Consider the following 19,176-nt stretch of genomic DNA (forward strand, 5'->3'; position numbering starts at 1 on the left):
CTTGCCCTGAACCCACCTGACATTGGGGATGAGTGGGGATAGGGTAGAGTGTCTTGACTATGGAGTAGGGACTGGGATGGGGTGCCTTCGCCTTGAACCCACCCTATTGTCATTCCTATATAATTGTTAATTATTAGTGAAATTAATAAAAATATTACCTTTTGTAGTTATTTTTATTTATTTAAAGTTAATCAAAATTTTATTTAAAAATAATAATTATTAAAATTACTACAAATTATTAATAAAACTAAATTTATTAAAGAATATTTATTCATATTAAATTGACAATAATTATTTTCTATAAATCAACATTAAATGAAAAAAATACAATTCTTAAAATTTTAGATATTAACAATAAATTTGAATACTTTTAATTAATTAATAACAAATTTTGATTATTAATAATAAATAAAATTATTAAATCTTTTAGATGCACGGGTCTCTGCTAATCTATGTAATTATATTAAAGCAAAATGCCTACGGTAAGAAACTAAGAATGTCCCTACGCTTGACATGTTTCTCTTATGGTTGTGACACATGTCCCTGTGTCCGGTAAGAAACTAAGAATGTCTCTACCCATTACCGAGTATCGATTTTCAATTTCATTTTTCCCTTGCTGGTTCCCCATCCTGAGGAAAAACTTACGAAGCAAGGTTGATGGCTCATTGCTCAAGATCATCTAAATCGAGGTTCATTTTCTCTATCCCCCCCCTATTTCCTCCTCTCATCTCATTCTCTTTCTTTCTGAAACACTCCATCCCTCTCTCAAAGAGGTGGGTTCTACGTCTTACCGTCTTGATAGCAGCCACTGCCATCAAGAATAGCGATTTTTTTTTTTGCCTTGTTTTATTTTTTTATGATGTGAGTGAATTTGATTGATAAAAAGGATTAAAGTATCAATATCGTGTATTGTATTGAACAATTTGAATATGGATATGTTTTTGAAATGTATGAATGCGGACGAAAAATATGAATATACTAGGGAAATACATAAAAATTTCATAATATATTAATAATATTAAATTTAAGGTCAAATAACCATAAATAATGTATAAATTAGAAAATGTATATTTTAATGGTGTATATGAAAAAAATATAATACAATTAATATAGTATGATGCATAGATATCATACAATTTTATTGATAAAATATCAATCAAGAATCCAAAATGCAAAACATATTTTCCTATTATATTTTAATTATTATATCAATTATTTTTTGTTTTACTATTTTTACTTTTTTACATTAACAAAGAGGTCAACTAAATATTAAATTATCTATGTAAATTAAAATATCCATTAATAATTTATAAAATGTATAATCTCAACTTAAAATATATCAAATCTATTAAAATTTCTAAGATACATATTGTTTGGGCTATGGTTGAGCTAGCCCTGGGTGCCACGTGGCCGTCTTATCTTCCTAGCCACGTTGGCACTACGCAGGACGGATAAGCGCAACCAGGAAGAGGAGCCCCATACAAATAAGGAAGACAACTCCGCTAGGGAAGAGGACTTATCCCGAAGACCTCGATGAGTAACTTCATCCCGACAACCCCGGAAGCCTCGTCTGAATTGAACACGAATCTTCAGCTATAAATAGGTAACCTCCGATCAAGGTATGGGACTTTTGATTCCTCCGACTTACTTTGCCTCTTTTTCTCGAACCAACACTATTCTCATCTGCTCGGCCCGACCACCTACCTTTCATATCACTGACTTGAGCGTCGGAGTGCCTACCCAGTCAACAGCTCCTTGGGCCTCTGATCTTTTTCTTGATTTCAGAATCTTGGTGCATGACTCACCTCAGCTTCACCAGCTAGCAGGATTATTTGATTGCGATCTTGGTTCGAGACACCTCGGATCGAACAACATCATATTGGCGCCGTCTGTGAGAAACACATAAAAAGCCATTCCCAAATTTCTTTATGCGCAATTAAGAACCATGCCAAGAAACACATTTGACCGCTCTGGAGTCCGATCCCCATCTCGGGGCTCTCATTCTCACCGCAGTTCTCCACCTCCGGAGCCCCAACAACAATCCACGGTCGACCCTACACTGCTGCACATTTCTAGGCAATGCAACAAAAGGTAAACCTGATTCTTGCAATGATGGAAATGCTGGGGCAACCAGCACAAGCCCCCTAGACCGTTCCCCATGCCGCGCAGGTGCTTACCATGACTGATCCTCACTTCGAGGACCCCAAAAAGCGTCATCCAGATAGGCATAGGGTTCAGTCCTATCAAGAAAGATAGCGGCTGTCAAGAAGACCAGACTCTCTAGCCTGGTCCCGTGCACGCAACGATCACAGCAAGTCACACCAATCAACCCGGGCTCTAGCGAAAGAACGGCTCGGCCAACGTCTGCCACAACAGCCAATCTTGATTGCTGAATCCAGTTTAGTCCGAGACCAGCCCGCAATACTGAAGAGAGAAAGGCTTGTAAGTGTGGCCCTAGAAAACTGAGTCACCGAAATCAAGGAGCTAAAAGAATGCCTGGACGGACTGTAATGTAGCCAAGCATACAGAAGCACGGATCCTCTAACGGCCTGGCCCATAGAACATCATAATCAGCTCACGAAGGAACCAGTCTTCGTCCAAGAAATTGGGGATGAACTCCCACCCATCGTTCGAGAAGTATGATGGAGCCTCAGACCCCAACGACCACATCTAAGGCTTCAAAGGCGTGATGATGCTGCAAGGCTCGTTCGAGGGGTTGATGTGCAAGGCTTTCATCGCCACCCTCCATGGAGTCGCCAGGACATGGTATGCTTCCCTTCCTCCGCAGTCTATATCTTATTGGGAACAGCTGGAGACCTAGTTCTTGGTGCAGTTCACGACCAACCAAAGACATTGGAAAACATTAGCTAGTCTCACGCAGGTGCGACAAAGGAAGGGAGAAACCCTAAGAGAATACTTGGCGAGATTCAACGCTGAGGCCCTTCAAGTCCGAGCTCTAGATTATTCTGTAGTAGTGACAACCATCATGAGCAGCCTACGATCCTCGACATTCAACTTCTCCTTGTAGAAGAACCCTCCTCCTAACCTGAAGACGCTCATGAAGCATGCACAAAAATACATGAATGCCGAGGAAGCCCAGGCACTGTAGAGGAGTGATGAAGAGCAGCAAGACCGAAAGAGGAGAGATCATGACGACAACAAGCCAGACCGATAGAACAAGAGACAGGACTAGCGATCTGATTGAAGACCGATGACCCCGCCTCCAACGTATAGGAACTTCACTCCTCTAAACGCACCTCGACCATAAGAAGGAAAGCTGTCGTGATCTGCACCACCACCTCGAAGACCTTGTCAAGCGCGGGTACCTCGGTGGGTTCGTGGACATTAAAGAGCATAATCTAAAGGAGGAAGCACGTCGGCCTGATGAACCTCCAACCTGAGCTCCCCTAGTAGGAGTCATCACAGTAATATTGAGCTGAATGGTCTCTAGGGGGGAGAGCAGCTCGCCCGCAAGGCATATGCACGGCTACACCAGGTCAAAGACAGGGAGCAAAAAAGACGATGGCAGGATGATCCGATCACCTTCTTCGAAGACGACCTCGTGATAACCAACGAAGTGTCTAACTTTGAAGTTGGGCGCATCTTGGTAAACATAGGAAGTTCGACCAACATCCTATTCGAGAAGCCTTTGAGCAGCTCGGCATCAGTAGGGACCTTTTCACTCCATTCAACACTCCCCTAGTGGGCTTCTTCGGGGACTCTCTCATGCCCCAGGGGAAGATCACCCTGCCTTTGCTGATTGACGGCGACATCACCACCACAGCGATGGCCAACTTCATCGTCATCCGAGTCCTCTCTCCTTACAATGCCATCGTCGGCTAGACGACCTTGAATGCCCTATGGGCCTCAGTTTCCACGTATCACCTGGCCATCAAGTTTCCAACCCCATATGGAATAGGCACAGCTCGCAGAAACCAAAGGACCACATGACAATATTACTTGATAGCTTGCCGAGGAAGGCCCCATGCCACTGAGACACTCAGCATGGAGAACCTGGACTTGAGGGACGAGCTCTAGACACAACGTGGCCAGCGCATCGAAGACCTCATCCAAGTGCTGCTCTCTGACGAAAACCCCGAGAAGATGGTCCAGGTTGGACCCCCTCTTGGAAGACCGTCTTCAGGATGACATAGTGCAGCTATTGAGGGGCAACACTGACGTGTTCACCTGGTCGGCGGCAAACATGCCAGGGATTGACCTCAAGGTCATCACCCACTGCCTAAACACCAACCCACACTACCGATCCATTAGGTAGAAGAAGAGGAGCTTCACCTCAGAACGGTGGCATGTGATTAATGAGGAAGTCCAAAAACTACTCGACGCCGGCTTCATCCAAGAAGTGACCTACCCAGACTAGCTGGGGAACGTGGTAATGGTCAAGAAGGCCAATGAAAGGTGGAGGATCTGCATCGACTTCACTGACCCGAACAAGGCTTGTCCCAAAGATAGCATCCCCTGTCAAGGATCGACCAGCTCATCGACGTAAAGACAGGACATGAACTCTTGAGCTTCATGGATGCATTCTCGTGCTATAACTAAATTCAGATGCATTTGGACGACCAGGAGAAAACCGCCTTCGTAATCAATCGAGGACTGTAATGCTACAAGGTAATGTCCTTCGGTTTGAAGAACGCCGACGCTACCTATCACCGGCTGGTGAACCAAGTGTTCAAGGCCGACCAACACCTGGCCGACCTCAGGGAAATCTTCGGCACTCTCAAGAAGTATCGAATGAAGTTGAACCCGATGAAATGCGCCTTCGGTGTCGACTTTGGAAAATTCCTGGGGTTCATGGTTATGTAGAGGGGGATTGAGGCCAATCCAGAAAAAACCAAGGCCATCCTCGACATGTAGTCACCTCAGACGTACTGAGAAGTGCAGCGCCTCATCGGACTGATTGCCGCTCTCAATAGGTTCATGTCGAAGTTCGTGGACTGGTGCTTGCCCTTCTTCAAGGCATTGAAGAAAATGAAGGATTTCCAATGGATCGAGGAATGTGAACGATCCTTCCAGGAACTTAAAAGATACCTGAGTTTGCCGCCCCTACTCACAAAGCCAAGTCCAAGGGATTTACTCTTGCTTTACCTCTCGGATGGAGACGAGGTGGTCAGCTCCGCCTTGGTAAAGGAGGAAGGTCAGACATAAAGATCGATCTACTACACTAGCAAAGTACTTATATGCGTAGAGACTTGATACTCAAACCTGGGGAAGGTCGCCCTGGCCCTAGTCACCTCGGCAAGAAAGCTCGGACCATACTTCCAAGCCCACAGTGTTCGAGTGCTCATCGACCAACCTCTCAAGCAAGTCTTGTAGATGTCGGAGGCATTTAGCTGCCTAGTCAAATGAAGTGTGGAGCTAAGTGAGTTTGACATTGACTACGTGACTCGACCAGCCATCAAAATCCAGGTATTGGCCAACTTCCTAGCAGAATGCACTTTCTTAATGCAAGACCCAGTTGAAGTCCCACCAGTCTGGACCCTTCACGTGGATGACTCGTCCAACTAGCAAGGCAATGGAGCCGGGCTCATCCTCATCGGTCTAGACAACACTATACTAGAGCATGCCCTCAGGTTCGAGTTGAAAGCATCCAATAACGAAGCTGAGTATGAAGCTTTGATCACTGGACTTCAGCTCGCCTTGGATCTTGGTGCTAGGCGAGTCGAGGCTTTTAGCGACTCCCAGCTGGTAGTCAAAAAAATCCTTGATCAATTTGAAGTAAGAGTACCCACCATGGCGAGCTACCTGCAAAGGGTGCATGAGCTCATCCAATGGTTCGGACACTTCACTATACAACAAATCCTCCGAGCCAAGAACATACGAGTCGACACACTCTCAAAGCTCGCTAGTCCAGATGGACACCCTTGCACAACCTAGCATTTCGGAAACAACCCTGCTTGTCCTCCCTATTCAACAAGGGTCGTCGTGGATGGACCCCATAACTCAGTACTCACAGGACGACACTTTGCTAGTCGACCGAACCGAAGCGAAGAGGCTCGTACACAAGTCGGCTTGGTACTGCCTCATCCAAGGAAAACTCTACCGCCGGTCACACACTTTCCCCTACCTAAGGTGTCTCCCCCTAGTCGAGGCCGACTACGTCCTCAAGGAGGTATACGAGGGTATCTGCAGAGACAATCCCGATGCTCGAACCTTGGCTCACAAGGCACTTCGACAAGGGTACTTCTGGCCCACCATTAAGCAGGATGCAACTCAACTCGTCAAGAAGTGCGACTGCTGTCAAAGATACTCGAATCTCCACCATCAGCTAGCAACTCCCCTGATGCCCATCGCTAGTCTATGGCCCTTCGTCCAATGGGGGATGGACATCCTCAGGCCCTTCCCTACTGTGGCCGAGCAAAAGACGTTCCTCCTCATCGCGGTAGACTATTTCACCAAGTGGGTGGAGGTTGAGCTCTTGGCACGCATTACCATGCAGAACACCCAAAATTTCTTCTGGCAGAGCATCATTTGCTGTTTCGGTATTCATCGGGTCCTTATCATCGACAATGGCTCCCAATTCACCGATTGGAAGTTCAAAGCCTTCTGCGCCGAGCAACGGACAGACCAAAGTAACCAACCGAACCCAACTCCATGGCCTGAAGACCAGACTCGACAAGGCCAAGGGAAGGTGGTTCGAAGAACTGCCGAGCATCTTTAGGCGTATAGGACTACACCACAGATAGCTATCGAAGAGACACCGTTCAACCTAGCATATTGGGTCGAAGCGATGATCCCTGTAGAGATTGGCTCCCCTACTCTTCAGACCGAGCTTTACGATGACGAGCAGAATAGTGAAGATCTTCGTGCAGAGCTCGACCTAGTGGAAGAAACTCGCGACCAAGCATACCTCAGAATGGAAACGCAGCAGCACCGGATGGCCAAGTACTACAACTCTAAAGTCCGGAGAAGGGAGTTTAAGACAGGTGACCTCGTGTCATAGTACCCATGGCAGGAGAAGGGAAGCTTGGACCAAACTGGGAGGGACCGTACAGAGTGACCAAAGTCCTCGGACCGAGCACCTACAAGCTAGAAGACATCGGCGGGAAACCAGTGTCGAGAAGCTGGAACACAAGAAATCTGATGATGTACTACCAATGACTTTGTTAATAAAGCTATACTTTTATCTGACTTGCAAGTGCACATAGTACAGCACACACTGCCCAGCCGAACTCTAATGGTTGAGGTGTCTGTACACAGTATGCGCACGTCACTGCACACACCTTAACACCTCAGCAGCGCAAAGCTGACCCAAAAGGGACCAGTAGACTCGGCCGACCTCGAACGGCCAAAGCCCAAAGTGGGAATGACACTCCCCCCAAGGATGAGAGGGTGGTCGCCGAACTCCGCGCACCCACACAGGCTCATGCCATGTCGTGGGCTGGGCTGGTCCATGGGCCAAGTTTTAGGCCAGGCCGGGCCACGAACTGGGCTAAGCCATATTTTTTTTAAAACTTTGAAAAAAATAAAGAAAAATTTAACATAAACTATAAAATAGACAAAAAAATTAAAAAAGATCTTAAAATTTTATTTTATATGAAATTTGATGTATACACTTGTTTATATATGCAATAATAAAATGAAATAGTAATTTTTTATATTTTTTTACAAATAAAAAACTTAAGGCTAAATTAAAAAATATTTAGGGTTTCCAATGGGTTGGGTTTGGTTGAACTCGACCGGTTGCACTGCTCGAACCATCACTCAGTCAAGATTCTGGGTATGGTTTGAGTAAAACCTAGAGGGAGGTAAAAATTATTGACTTGGTAAAAAAATGTTTGATCTAAATGTGTATACAAACTTTGGGTTGCACACTAAATGTGTATACAAACTTTAGGTGGCCATAACTTTGCACTCCAATGTTTAATTAAAGTGATTTTTTTGGATAACTTTTCAAGATATCTACGTCTCAAAAAAAAAAAACCTTTTTGTCCTCAAATTACAATTTTTAATATTTTTTACAAATAAAAAATTTTAGTATAAAATAATTCCCACATTACATGTAGAACATAATTATACATTATTTATTATAAAAAGTGCATGTTTATAAAACTTGTTCAGTCTTTGGTTTGACCTTTTTGGCTGAACTTGTTCATGTGGCATGACCTAACCCATTCGACCTGGCCAGTTGAACTAGTGAAATCGAAGGCCTAAATATGAGATCGAATAAAGTCGGGCTTGGTGTTTTGGGCCCAAATATGAGATCGAAGGCCTAAATTCTTATGCAAGCCCGACCAACAGTGCGTCGCTTGACGACCCGTTGATAGCTCAAACTTAAAAAAAAAAAAAAGTCGAGCTTGGTGTTTTGGGCCTGAGCCTAAGCCCGAGCTCGGAGGCCTAAATTCTTATCCAAGACTATTGACCAATTGATAGCTCAGGCTTAAAAAAAGTCGGGCTTGAGCTTGAAGCCTAAATTCTTGTCCAAGCTTGACCAAGAGCAAGCCAGAAAGCCCAAAGACCCAATGTAGTTTGTTGGCAACCCATAATTAATTAATCTAGTAAAATAAGTAAACAAATAAACCTGTTGACAACCCGAGAATCTGTTAGTAAATAAATTATTATTTAATTTAATAATTTGGTAAATTCAACAAATAAAAATTGATAAACAATTATTTACTTAATTTATTAAAATAAATAAATAAATTTAGTAAATAAATAAATAAAAACTCATTTATTATTGCGATGTGAGATGTATAGGGTATACCAACTAGACCTATTCATGGTCTTGGTAGCTCGATTCAGCCTGACCCATTAACAATGCTAAATTAATTAATTAAATAATTTGAGATAGCCTTTACCAATCTTGTGTTGATAATACATAAAGTTTTATTTATTTATTCAGTTATGTTACTAAATTATTTAATTAGTTAATAATTTAATAATCTAACACATTATTATTGCTAGCAAAGTAAGACCTAGAGTCGTGTATATATTTATATATATTTACTCTCTCACTTGATTGTCTATTTATCTCATTTATTTTACTAAATTGAATTAATTATTATTTAACTATTTTCAATTATTCCACTATATAAAACAAAATACAATGACAAAAGTCATCTCTTCCTCTTTCACTCTATTGCATGATGGCCCTAATTATTTATTTATTGTTTTGTTTTGTTAAATTAAATATATTATTATCCACAATTTTTTATTTATTTTAAATAGATCTTTTTTTCAATAAACTTTTAATTAAAAATTTACCTTTCGCAAAATTTGTTCCTATATATAATAATTAACCTTTGGCAAGCCACTTACCATCATTTTTTGCTCGTGCATAGTAGGGGCCCCTCGCTAGTTTGACGATTAAGGAAGAAGGCCAAACCATGTGACCGTACATGGATTTGGAATCTGAATTATGATACCCTGTGGCTGGCACATGGCCCATGTTTTAGAGGTGTGGACTTTTGCTGGTAGTAGATTAGTTGTACTATGGAAAGGATGAATTGGGATATGCTCCTCGCATAGTGTGCCTTGCATCAACCTCACAATCACATCCCACCTTGTATTGGGAACATCTCCCCATGAATAATAAATTCAAGAACGGGAGATGTTCCCGATGTGCGGCCAGGACATGCTGTGAGATCGGTGTGAGGTGTGTAGTGTGAGGAGAAGATCCAGACTCAGAAAGGATGTGTTTGCACATTTTTTAAGGTGTCAGATTGGGTCCTAATTCTTGATTCCCGATCTAGGTAAGCCATGCATGATGCATCCCAAGCTAGGTATGCATGAAATCCTAATGTTGGGGTTCTTGCCGATAAGGGCAACTTTTGGCCCTTAATATCAATAAAAAAATTTTGTAATATAATCTCTAGAATAGGCTACTTTTTGAAAAAAAAAATATCAAATGAGGGCAAAAATATTGTTTACATCCTTCTCCTTCTCTATATCTGAGTTCTTCCAAACTTAGAGCAGAACATAGTTTCCCTCTCCTCTCACCACAACCTATTTGTTCTATTTGACACAGCTCGTCGTAGATGGTAAGCCATCAAACCTGGCGCCCTTAGGTGCAACAAATGTATTGTAGAATAGAGTGGAGAGGGAGAGGGATCTCACCGTTCATAGTAGAGCAGAGTGGAGAGGGATCTCATCGTTCTGCTATGCTCTGAGTTTGGAACAACTCAGATGTGAAGAAGAAGAAGAAGAGAGAGAGAGAGAGAGAGAGAGAGAGAGAGAGAGAGAGAGGGTTTGCCACCGTTGTTCACCGTTCGAAGGAGGAATGAGGTGAATAAAATTTTTGCCCTCATTTGATATTTTTTTCAAAAAAGGTAGCCTATTCTAGAGATTATATTAAAAAAATGGTTTTTATTGATATTAGGGGCTAAAAGTTGCCCTTATCAGCAAGAACCCCTAAATTATTATAATTACACGATGAAAACATTTTCTTTTGTGGTTGTTGTCAGTGCTTTAGATCAGTGTTTTTAACCTGCCGTTGGTCAAACCGTCACTCGGCCAAGATTTTGGGTCTGATTCAGTCAAGACCCATCAAACGGTCAAAATCCATTGACTTGGTCAAGAACTGTTTGACTTGGCTGGTTCAACTGTTGACCCGTTCGACCCAGTCACCAGGTCGTGGGTTGCACACTCAATGTATGTAGACTTTCGGAGGCCATAACTTTGCACTCTCATGTCCGATTGGGGTGATTTTTTTTTTTTTTTTTTATTTTGGGTAAGTTTTCGAGATCTATGCATTCCAAGGTGTCATAGTCACCTTGCCCTGCTATTTTCGCAAAAAAAAAATAATCCTTTTTTGGCCTTAAATTGTAATTTTTAATATATTTTTTTAAATAAAAAGTGAATTAAAATATAAAAATATATATAACATATCTAAAACATATTTATACATTATTTATTGATAAAATATATATTTATACATACATATATATACTTAATACATATATATGATGATGTAAAACGGTCTGAACTGTTTGAACTGGTGACCCGTGACCTGGAGACAAAAACGGTTCGGCCTCCGGGTCGGGTTTAGGACATTTTATTAAATGGTTCGTGGATCTTAACATCATAAATAAAATTATGAAGAAGACTCCTCGTGACTCCGTTGTCGTCCAGCGGTTAGGATGTTTGGCTTTCACCCAGGAGACCCGGGTTCGATTCCCGGCAACGGAAGATCTTTTATTTTTCTGTGGATCGGTTAGACTTGCTTGAGTTTTGATCGGCCAAAGTACAGGGCCCCTTGTCTAATAGGGAACAGGATATGCTCGTCACGCGCCTCACAGGTACATCCACCGTGCATTGGGAACATCTTCAATAAAAACTTATAAGTACCGAAGATGTTATCAGTGTGACGCGCCCTAAGTGAGGAGCAGATCCCGTCTTGTCTAATATACGGTCTCGGTTTGGATTGGCCACATCACACATGTCATCATTCATATACTTCCACTAATCAGAAAACTGACAAATCATGTAAGAATGCCAATATTTTCTGCAGTTAAGTTATAAGAGGAACTGCAACATAAAAGTTATGGACTGTTGAAATTTGACTTTTTATAGGAGCAAAGATGAGAAGTCGATAGAGTTTTGTCATATATATATATATATATATATATATATATTATTGGGAATTTAGGATAAAGACTTGATAAAGATGTAAATTGATACTACATGTAAGAGACCGGATTTTCTCTTCACACCTGGTGCTCACTGGCATCTCACACACACATCTTATCATGCATTGAAAATATTTCCCATACTTATTGTGAATATTCACAGGAGATGTTTCTAATGCAGGATAAATGTACCTGGAAGTGCCCGTTTATGAGGAGCAGATCCTGTCTCTACATGTAATGAGTGAAATTTGCTTCTTATAACTTGCACCAAAACCACTTGTAATGATAAAATCTCATGCTGATATGATGTTCGAATCTAAGAGCGACCACTTTTACAAGAAAAAAAGATACCAAAGTTATTCAGTTTATTCCTCTGAGACTCCATGTAGATATAGCTGGGACCAATATTCAGCAATGGCTTTAAGGTAGATACACTGTTGCTGTGACATGGTCTGTCGTTTTATCCAAGTCAAAGTCAGTTCAAAACAATATATCGAAGACATTGATTTCGTGGTTTTAGTGCAGTGCTAAAACCACATCTTAACAAAAGTAGTTTCATAGATAATAACTTATAAGAACTCAATCACCTTGAAGTGATGGGATTATCTGCAATAAAAAACTCTGCACACACCGGAACTCTGCACATACAGTTGAACATCAGGAACATCTCTCAATAAATGTAACATTTATGCAAGGTTCAAAGTATTGTTACGTATCAGTCCGTATTGATCGATACATATCGTTTCGAGACCCTTCCGATACGCCCCTACAGTGAGTGTATCGGGGGTCTGCCGGTTCAGGGGATGGAGAAGTCTTAGACCGGCTCCCCTGAACCAGTTTTAAAAAAAAAGTAAAAAAAAAAAAAAAACAAGTATTGAAACGCCCGATACACCCCTACCAGCATATTGGGCGTATCGATATTTTGAACCTTGCATTTATCTACAAGAGATATGCCCAATATATGGCTGAATGTTATGTGCTCAGGGTTTTTTTTGTTGGTTTCCAGTAAATCCGGGCTCCACTTGAAACAATCATATAGGGATATGATTTCAAATGGTTGTGGGACAGTGGGACATCAGTCATCTTACACCCCTATTTCTCGTAGTCTAGAGGCAAAATAATAATGAAATATACCATATAAAAGAGTAAAACTTAATAGCTACAAATACTTATCCTTCCCTGGTTTCTTTTGCTGTAGTACAAATCTGAACCGAATATAAATTTTGCACCTGGTCGGTTTTGCATTTGTTTGTTTGTAATTATGAATTGCACTCCTATTTGATTCAAAGCTTGTACTTTCTTGTCTCAATTATATTCATTGGCAGCGCAACTTTTGCATCTCAAAATTTGCATCCATCTTCCCTACTACCTCAATTCCCTCTCATTCCTAGCTCATCCCAAACAAATAACTCTCCTACATTTATCATTTTATCTTCCTATAAGGTGGGGACTACATTTCTCTTCTGACTTTACCTCTCACAAACAAATAAGTTACAAAACAAAGTCAAATCTGAAGCAAAAGTAAACCGGAAATTACACTCTGCCCATTTGCACTCCCATGCATTTATACTATATATTGCAAATGAAAATTGCAATGCAAACAAACTGAGCCTAAAGATACAGAAAATGATGGCAAGAATAGACGAAAGCTACATGGGAGGTTAATTTCAAAACGTAGCCATCCAAATAAGTCATGCAACCAAACAACTTCAGCATAGTCACAATTTACACTCTAGTAGTTGAAAAGGAGAATCCGGGGGTGAGGTTTGTCTAAGTGAACTTGCTAGTTACTCCAATAACACCCGATCCAAGGCCTTAGTGTTGAGTTTTCCTCTTAACAGTAAAACTGCAACTCTTGTTAATACAGTACTGTTGGAAATTGCTTCATTAATGGAGTAAAAGTAACACCTATTTCATTGATCAATACCCCTGTGCTTTCTCAATGAATAGAAATAAATAAACTAAACAACTTCTTTACAGCCATTAGACTTGTGGAACTGCAAATTTTGGGCTTCTGCCAATTCTTGCAGCTGCCCGAATGGTTTGTGCATCCACTGTAGTCAATATTTGAGGTATTGACATGCCTCCAGAAATAACAATTTCTGCATTTTATGAAAAAAAATATCAAAAATCAAAATGATGTTTATGCTGAAAATGGATTTGATCAATGTGCTTTGATCTGTCAGAACACTCACCTATTCCTTCTCGAACAGATAAATTTGGCCTCATTATATCCTTTGAACTGATGAGGAAAATATCTCCAATATAGAGATGATTGGAGGGTACAAAAACGCAGCAAAGTTCCTCTTCGCCTGAACTCCTCTGTAGAATCACTGTCGATGTGATGAATGCAAATGCATATTCCCCAATACGTGGATGCCTTATGATAGCCACTTCCTTGAATGCGTGAGAGTTCTGATCTGTCAAAAAGCTATATGCTTAAGACTTCAAAGTTACAGAAGCTTACAGACTGTTTGAGTGTATAGTAATCAAGTTAGTTTCAGTTTCAGCCATTAAAGAACTCACAACCTCCTTAACAACTTATTCACTAAAAGCAAATTGCACCTTAGATTACAAAGTTCAAATAAATGTATTACCTGGTGATATAGCTGCGCTTATTTGTTTTGAGGCAGAATATATGTAGCTTATAAGTGGCATTTTTTTAATGAACCATTCCCCCAAACCAAGAACAGAAGCTCCCAGCCATGAGGACATGAACACACCCACTAAGAAGATGAAAGTGATGGAGGTGACAAAACCAAGACCTGCAAGCTAATATTAGTTCATATAGGCCTCTATCATACCAAGTAATAGATGAATTAATCAGATTCTACTCGAACTTCTTTTATCAATATATTTTAGTGTCTGTGTAAAGGTGATTATGGATTTGATAGAAATAAGAAATTGAGAGCAATAATAGAACATAACTAAACACAGAAACGTGAGAATTGTGTGGTTTGATGAACTGTCTATATTCACAAGTGAAGAGAAGTGGTAAATGCACTAATGACCAAGGGGAGATTACAATAAGAGAAACAAATCAGAAAGGAGTCAAATAGAAACCCCCTTCTCCATAAGATAGACTCCCTTCTAATCTTAAGAAACTCATCAAAATCTCCAAATCTAGACCTGTCTCACAAAGGTAATCTAAATATAAAAGCCAAAAGTGGTTCTCAAAAGTTACCTTTGTATATATAGTGCTGTCAATAGGTGGGTTGGGTCAGGGTAGGCTCAGTCATGAACCAATGTAACTGTGCAGAACAAGTCCCCAACTAGACCCTATAGGGTTTATGATAAAAGATCCAGAACTAACCCAATTATTGATTGGAACTATCATCATAATTCACAGCTATAGTTTTAACCAGTAATTTGACAATAAACTACTCATTTGTTAAATTGACACATTTAGGCAATAATACGTTTGCAACAACCAAAACCAATCCCAATCCAATTATAATTGATACATAATATCAAAACGCAAAACTGGTTCACTTATAGGACACACAATATAGACCCAGACTCTATATAATTGGGTCAGTTTGGTTTTGTTCTGTTGGGTTTACCCAAAGCTAAAGTAGAGCTGTCAATGGGGTTTGAAAGTATGAAACCCAACTAGACCTGTTCATGGGCTGGGTAGTCTGAAACCCAACTAGACCTGTTCATGACCCGTTCTAAGTCGGGCTTGGACATGATTTTAGGCCCGCGATCTTGGGCCTAAAACACCGGGCCCAACCTCTTTTAGGGCCAGGCTCGGGCTTTTTTGACCTGAGCCCAACTTGATAATATATATTATATAATCAAAAACATATTTTATTTAATAAAAAATATATATACAATATTTTTTCTTTGCTCCTCTTCTCTTTTTTTCAAGTATTAGTGAGATCTTTTATTGCTTTTGAGTTTTGAGGCTTTTGATATAAATAAAACACTTTTTTTATTGAACAGAAAAAGAAAAAAAAATCTATTTTCAAATTTCTAGCCAGACTCGGGCTCAAGACCTAGGCCCTATGGTCGGGCCAGGCTAGGGCTCGGGCCTGATGTATTCTGTTGATACAGAAACAAAGCCCGACCCGGCCCGTTAACAAGTCTAAACCCAACCTAACATCCAATTATATTTCGGATTCAGAAAATCTTTCTATGTAATTGGATCTGATTCTGATTTTAGAACCTTCATCAGTTTAATAATTAGATTGGATATGGACTTAATCCCGTTCGACCCAGTTAAGATCCATGCCTAATTAAACATTATGTATAACAATTACAAGAAAGTTAGAGTTAATAAATTCATATTTCATATATAAATATATAAGTTAAAAAGTAATTTAACTTTTTTTTTCTTTCAACTCTTTTAGTTTTCCTAAAAACATGAAAGTGGAATTGGATTAACCGCTAAGGCGAGGCTGGGCGACAGGGAGCACTGTCACCCAACCGCTTAGGTGTACAAAACTGCTTGGCAATTAGGCAAGGCAAGCCTCCAAGGGCGCTTTGTTGCCTAGATTCAATGACCAGATTCAGATTTAAATTTTCAACAATTGGATGGGATTTAATTGCGGATGGATCTGATCCAAATAAACCTTTACCTAAAATTAATATTTTTTTTCTTTGCCTGCTAATTCAAGTCATATAAAAACACTTAGCTTCAATACCTTTCTACATTTTCCTATTTAATGAGACAATTTCTTTTTGATTCATACATGCATGATAAATTAAAATTAGTTATGCACGAATTGGAATAGGTTATTATTTCTACCATAAAGAAACAAGTAATATGCAATACTGATTCATGAAATGAAGTCATAACCCTATTATTGTGGAAACACAACCTTTTTATTATTTACACATCCAATAACTAACACTCAGATGGCAATCTTACTTACCATTGCCATGAAAGAAATTATCCCATTAGCATTCTACTCAAACCTCCTTCAAATAAAATGCTATTGTAATTTTGATTATGGAGGCTAAGAAACAAAATTTAGAAGTAAAACATTCAGCAACATATAAGTAAAACCCTTTCATAAAGAATCTCAGGCAGTAGCCCTCTGTGTTTTATTGAAGTGCAGAAGGTTCCAAGTGACAACCTCTTCTTTTAGAAGATAGTATCCTGGATGTCACTGTTACTTGTATCTGAGCATTTAGCCTGCAACCTTAGGTGCAATCATAAGCGTTTTTGAACATCTAGTTAATTAGTAGTGATACCTTGTGTAACACATGATAGACCAAAAATTATCACAAAAAAAAAAAACATCATAGACCACTAATAGTTGGATTGGTTTTGCTAGGTTTGGGTTTATCTTTGTTTTCTCCAGCTTTCTTATTATTATATATGGTCAAGAATCCCAGATAATGTTGTATGGTTTTTTAAAATGTTTGTGCATTTTGACATTTCATTTTTGTATCCCGGGTTTTTCTGTTACTTTTTTAATCTATAACAGTTTTTACCAGATTGTATGTAAAATAGATTCTTTTGCAAGAATCAATAGATTCTGTACATCTGAAAGTCAGATTCAGAAACAGTTTTGTTAAAAAAATGATGTACTAAAAGTAGAAGGATGGAACATAGTTACCAAATACATCAATCCCCAGATGGGCATAGATTGGGGAGAAAAATCCGTCCACAAAATGAATGAACCACCAAGTGATGTAGAATGTGATGGCTAGAGGAAGAAGTATGACACTGCAAAGCAATGGCAAATGTGTTATAGAAGGTTGCAAAGGTTTATACTATTTTATTACATGCTTAATCATAGAATTCTTAAGGCTATAAAAATGCATGCATATGCATTAGGAATGCCAACTATATACAACAATGCATACCTAGCCACAGGAAAAAAAAACACATATGGTAAATGTTTGAACATTGAACTTAACATTCTGGTTCAAAGAAGAAAACAAATGATAGTTTCTTTTGAGGTGAAACTTATAGACAAAAGATGGTTAACTCTGAATTAGGGAAAAAACATAAATGATCAGGGTACAGAAAACTTACCATCCAGACATAAACTTTTTGGAAGCCCAGCTACGAATGACTTTAGAAAATGCCTAAAGAGGTAAAAGAAAATAGCTATTCAGTCAGATTTGTTGAGACAATTATGAGTTCAAGAACTTTTCTGATAATTTAGGTTCCATGAACATCTAGTAACAACAAAATCACACATGCACACAGACAAAGGAGAGAGATGGATAAATTTCAGCAATTGATATTGATATATTTTCAATGAGATTAGTTCCTTTTGGAGATGGGGTCAGTCATGCTTTAGCAAGGGAGATGTGAGTTCTTTGAACGTCCAAGGATTCCACCATGCTCACACCATTTCACTACATTGAAGCATGTGTTGGAAATCCATTTTCACCAATTAGGCTAGAGGGTTTCATGCACTTTGTTATTTTAGTGGGGTTCAGTGCAACTTTTTAAATTTACTCTTTTCAGGGCACATATTTATTTTGCCACTCAACTCTCAATATGAACATGTCATTGTCGTTTTCAAGGAAACAAGAAGGAAAAAAATAATAAAATGAAAACGTTGTATTATTTTAAGCAATTGCCATGACGGAATTACAATCTTGATATCAGTTGTTTCAATTATTCAATCAACCAAGAAGAAATACAGGTTTCCAACATTTGAAAGCAGATCAACCTACTTAGTAGAACCCGGAAAAAAAGACTTCATAATGCAATTAGCATCGCAAGGAAAAGGCAAACCAAATCTAGTAATGCTCAAACACAACACCACTATTAGTTTGTTTCCCTCTTATGGCACAATCAAAATTGGATGAATATAAAACACTGGCATTGTTGGAGCCAGGATCTCTCAAAACAATAACACAGATCGATCGACGAAAACATTATGAAAAAGGCAAGCAAACATGGGATTACGTAATTAGACATCTCCTCGAAGCTGAAAAGAAAACTAAGAATAAGACAGGAGAAATGGAAAAACCTCTCTGGTATGGAGGTGGTGGTGGTGGGAGGAAGAGGTGGCAGTGGAGGGCGAAGAAGACGATAAGTTGGAGCCACCACCATCTTCTGCACCGTTTCCTGCTGTCACGGGAATCAGAAGCTCTCGATCTCTCTCCCTTTCTCTCGTTGCCATTCTCCTAATTATTCCTTGTAATGTTTAAATTAGATAATGACCCCGTACTAAGTACGGGGTAACTAAATGTGTATACTATTAGTTATCAAAAATTAAATTAAAAAAAAAACTAATACGGGTGTTGCATCTTTATTAAAAATATATGTTTTTTTAATTTGACTTAAGATATTAAATGAGATCTTATTGGTAAACAATAATCCACTTTATTTGGTATTTATTATTTATTTAATAAATTTATTTTGAGTTATTTATTTTTAAAAGTTAAATTAGGTAGATTCCTAATAGTTAAATCAAGTTTATAATTAATAAAATATTTTCTTTTTGAAAAAAAATCATTTAAAAACAAACATGGGTTTATGATAATCTTTTAATGGGTCCCACCAATTGTATTTAATATACTATGGATAAACATATGTTAAGCTCATAAATAACTGTCTATTGAGAATGTTTAGGAGTGGAAACTACCCACTTTTTGAATCTTATTTCTTGAATTAATA

At 39.2% G+C, this 19,176-nt stretch overlaps 1 protein-coding gene and 1 non-coding gene across 3 annotated transcripts; one reads left to right on the plus strand and one right to left on the minus strand.

Annotated features, from left to right (window-relative positions):
* Positions 1–11,073: 11,073 nt before the first annotated feature.
* On the plus strand, positions 11,074–11,145 carry TRNAE-UUC (transfer RNA glutamic acid (anticodon UUC)). The gene has a single exon. It is a non-coding gene; the product is annotated as a tRNA-Glu (tRNA).
* A 1,736-nt stretch (positions 11,146–12,881) lies between these two features.
* On the minus strand, positions 12,882–18,695 carry LOC104601883 (protein LIKE COV 1-like). 2 transcript variants are annotated; one of them, XM_010265386.3, is made up of 6 exons: positions 18,527–18,695; positions 17,575–17,627; positions 17,153–17,262; positions 14,183–14,350; positions 13,781–14,005; positions 12,882–13,687 (listed from the first exon to the last, which is right to left on the minus strand). In XM_010265386.3, the coding sequence occupies exons 1-6, from the start codon at positions 18,677–18,679 to the stop codon at positions 13,569–13,571; spliced, it is 828 nt and encodes a 275-aa protein (XP_010263688.1). In that variant the 5' UTR covers positions 18,680–18,695; the 3' UTR covers positions 12,882–13,568. The 2 variants fall into 2 exon arrangements, with proteins under 2 accessions (XP_010263688.1, XP_088749226.1); XM_088893100.1 differs by having other exon boundaries at positions 18,463–18,686.
* Positions 18,696–19,176: the final 481 nt, after the last annotated feature.

This window comes from Nelumbo nucifera, chromosome 1 (assembly GCF_055504915.1).
Source record: "Nelumbo nucifera cultivar China Antique chromosome 1, China Antique-T2T, whole genome shotgun sequence".
Classification (NCBI taxonomy): domain Eukaryota; kingdom Viridiplantae; phylum Streptophyta; class Magnoliopsida; order Proteales; family Nelumbonaceae; genus Nelumbo; species Nelumbo nucifera.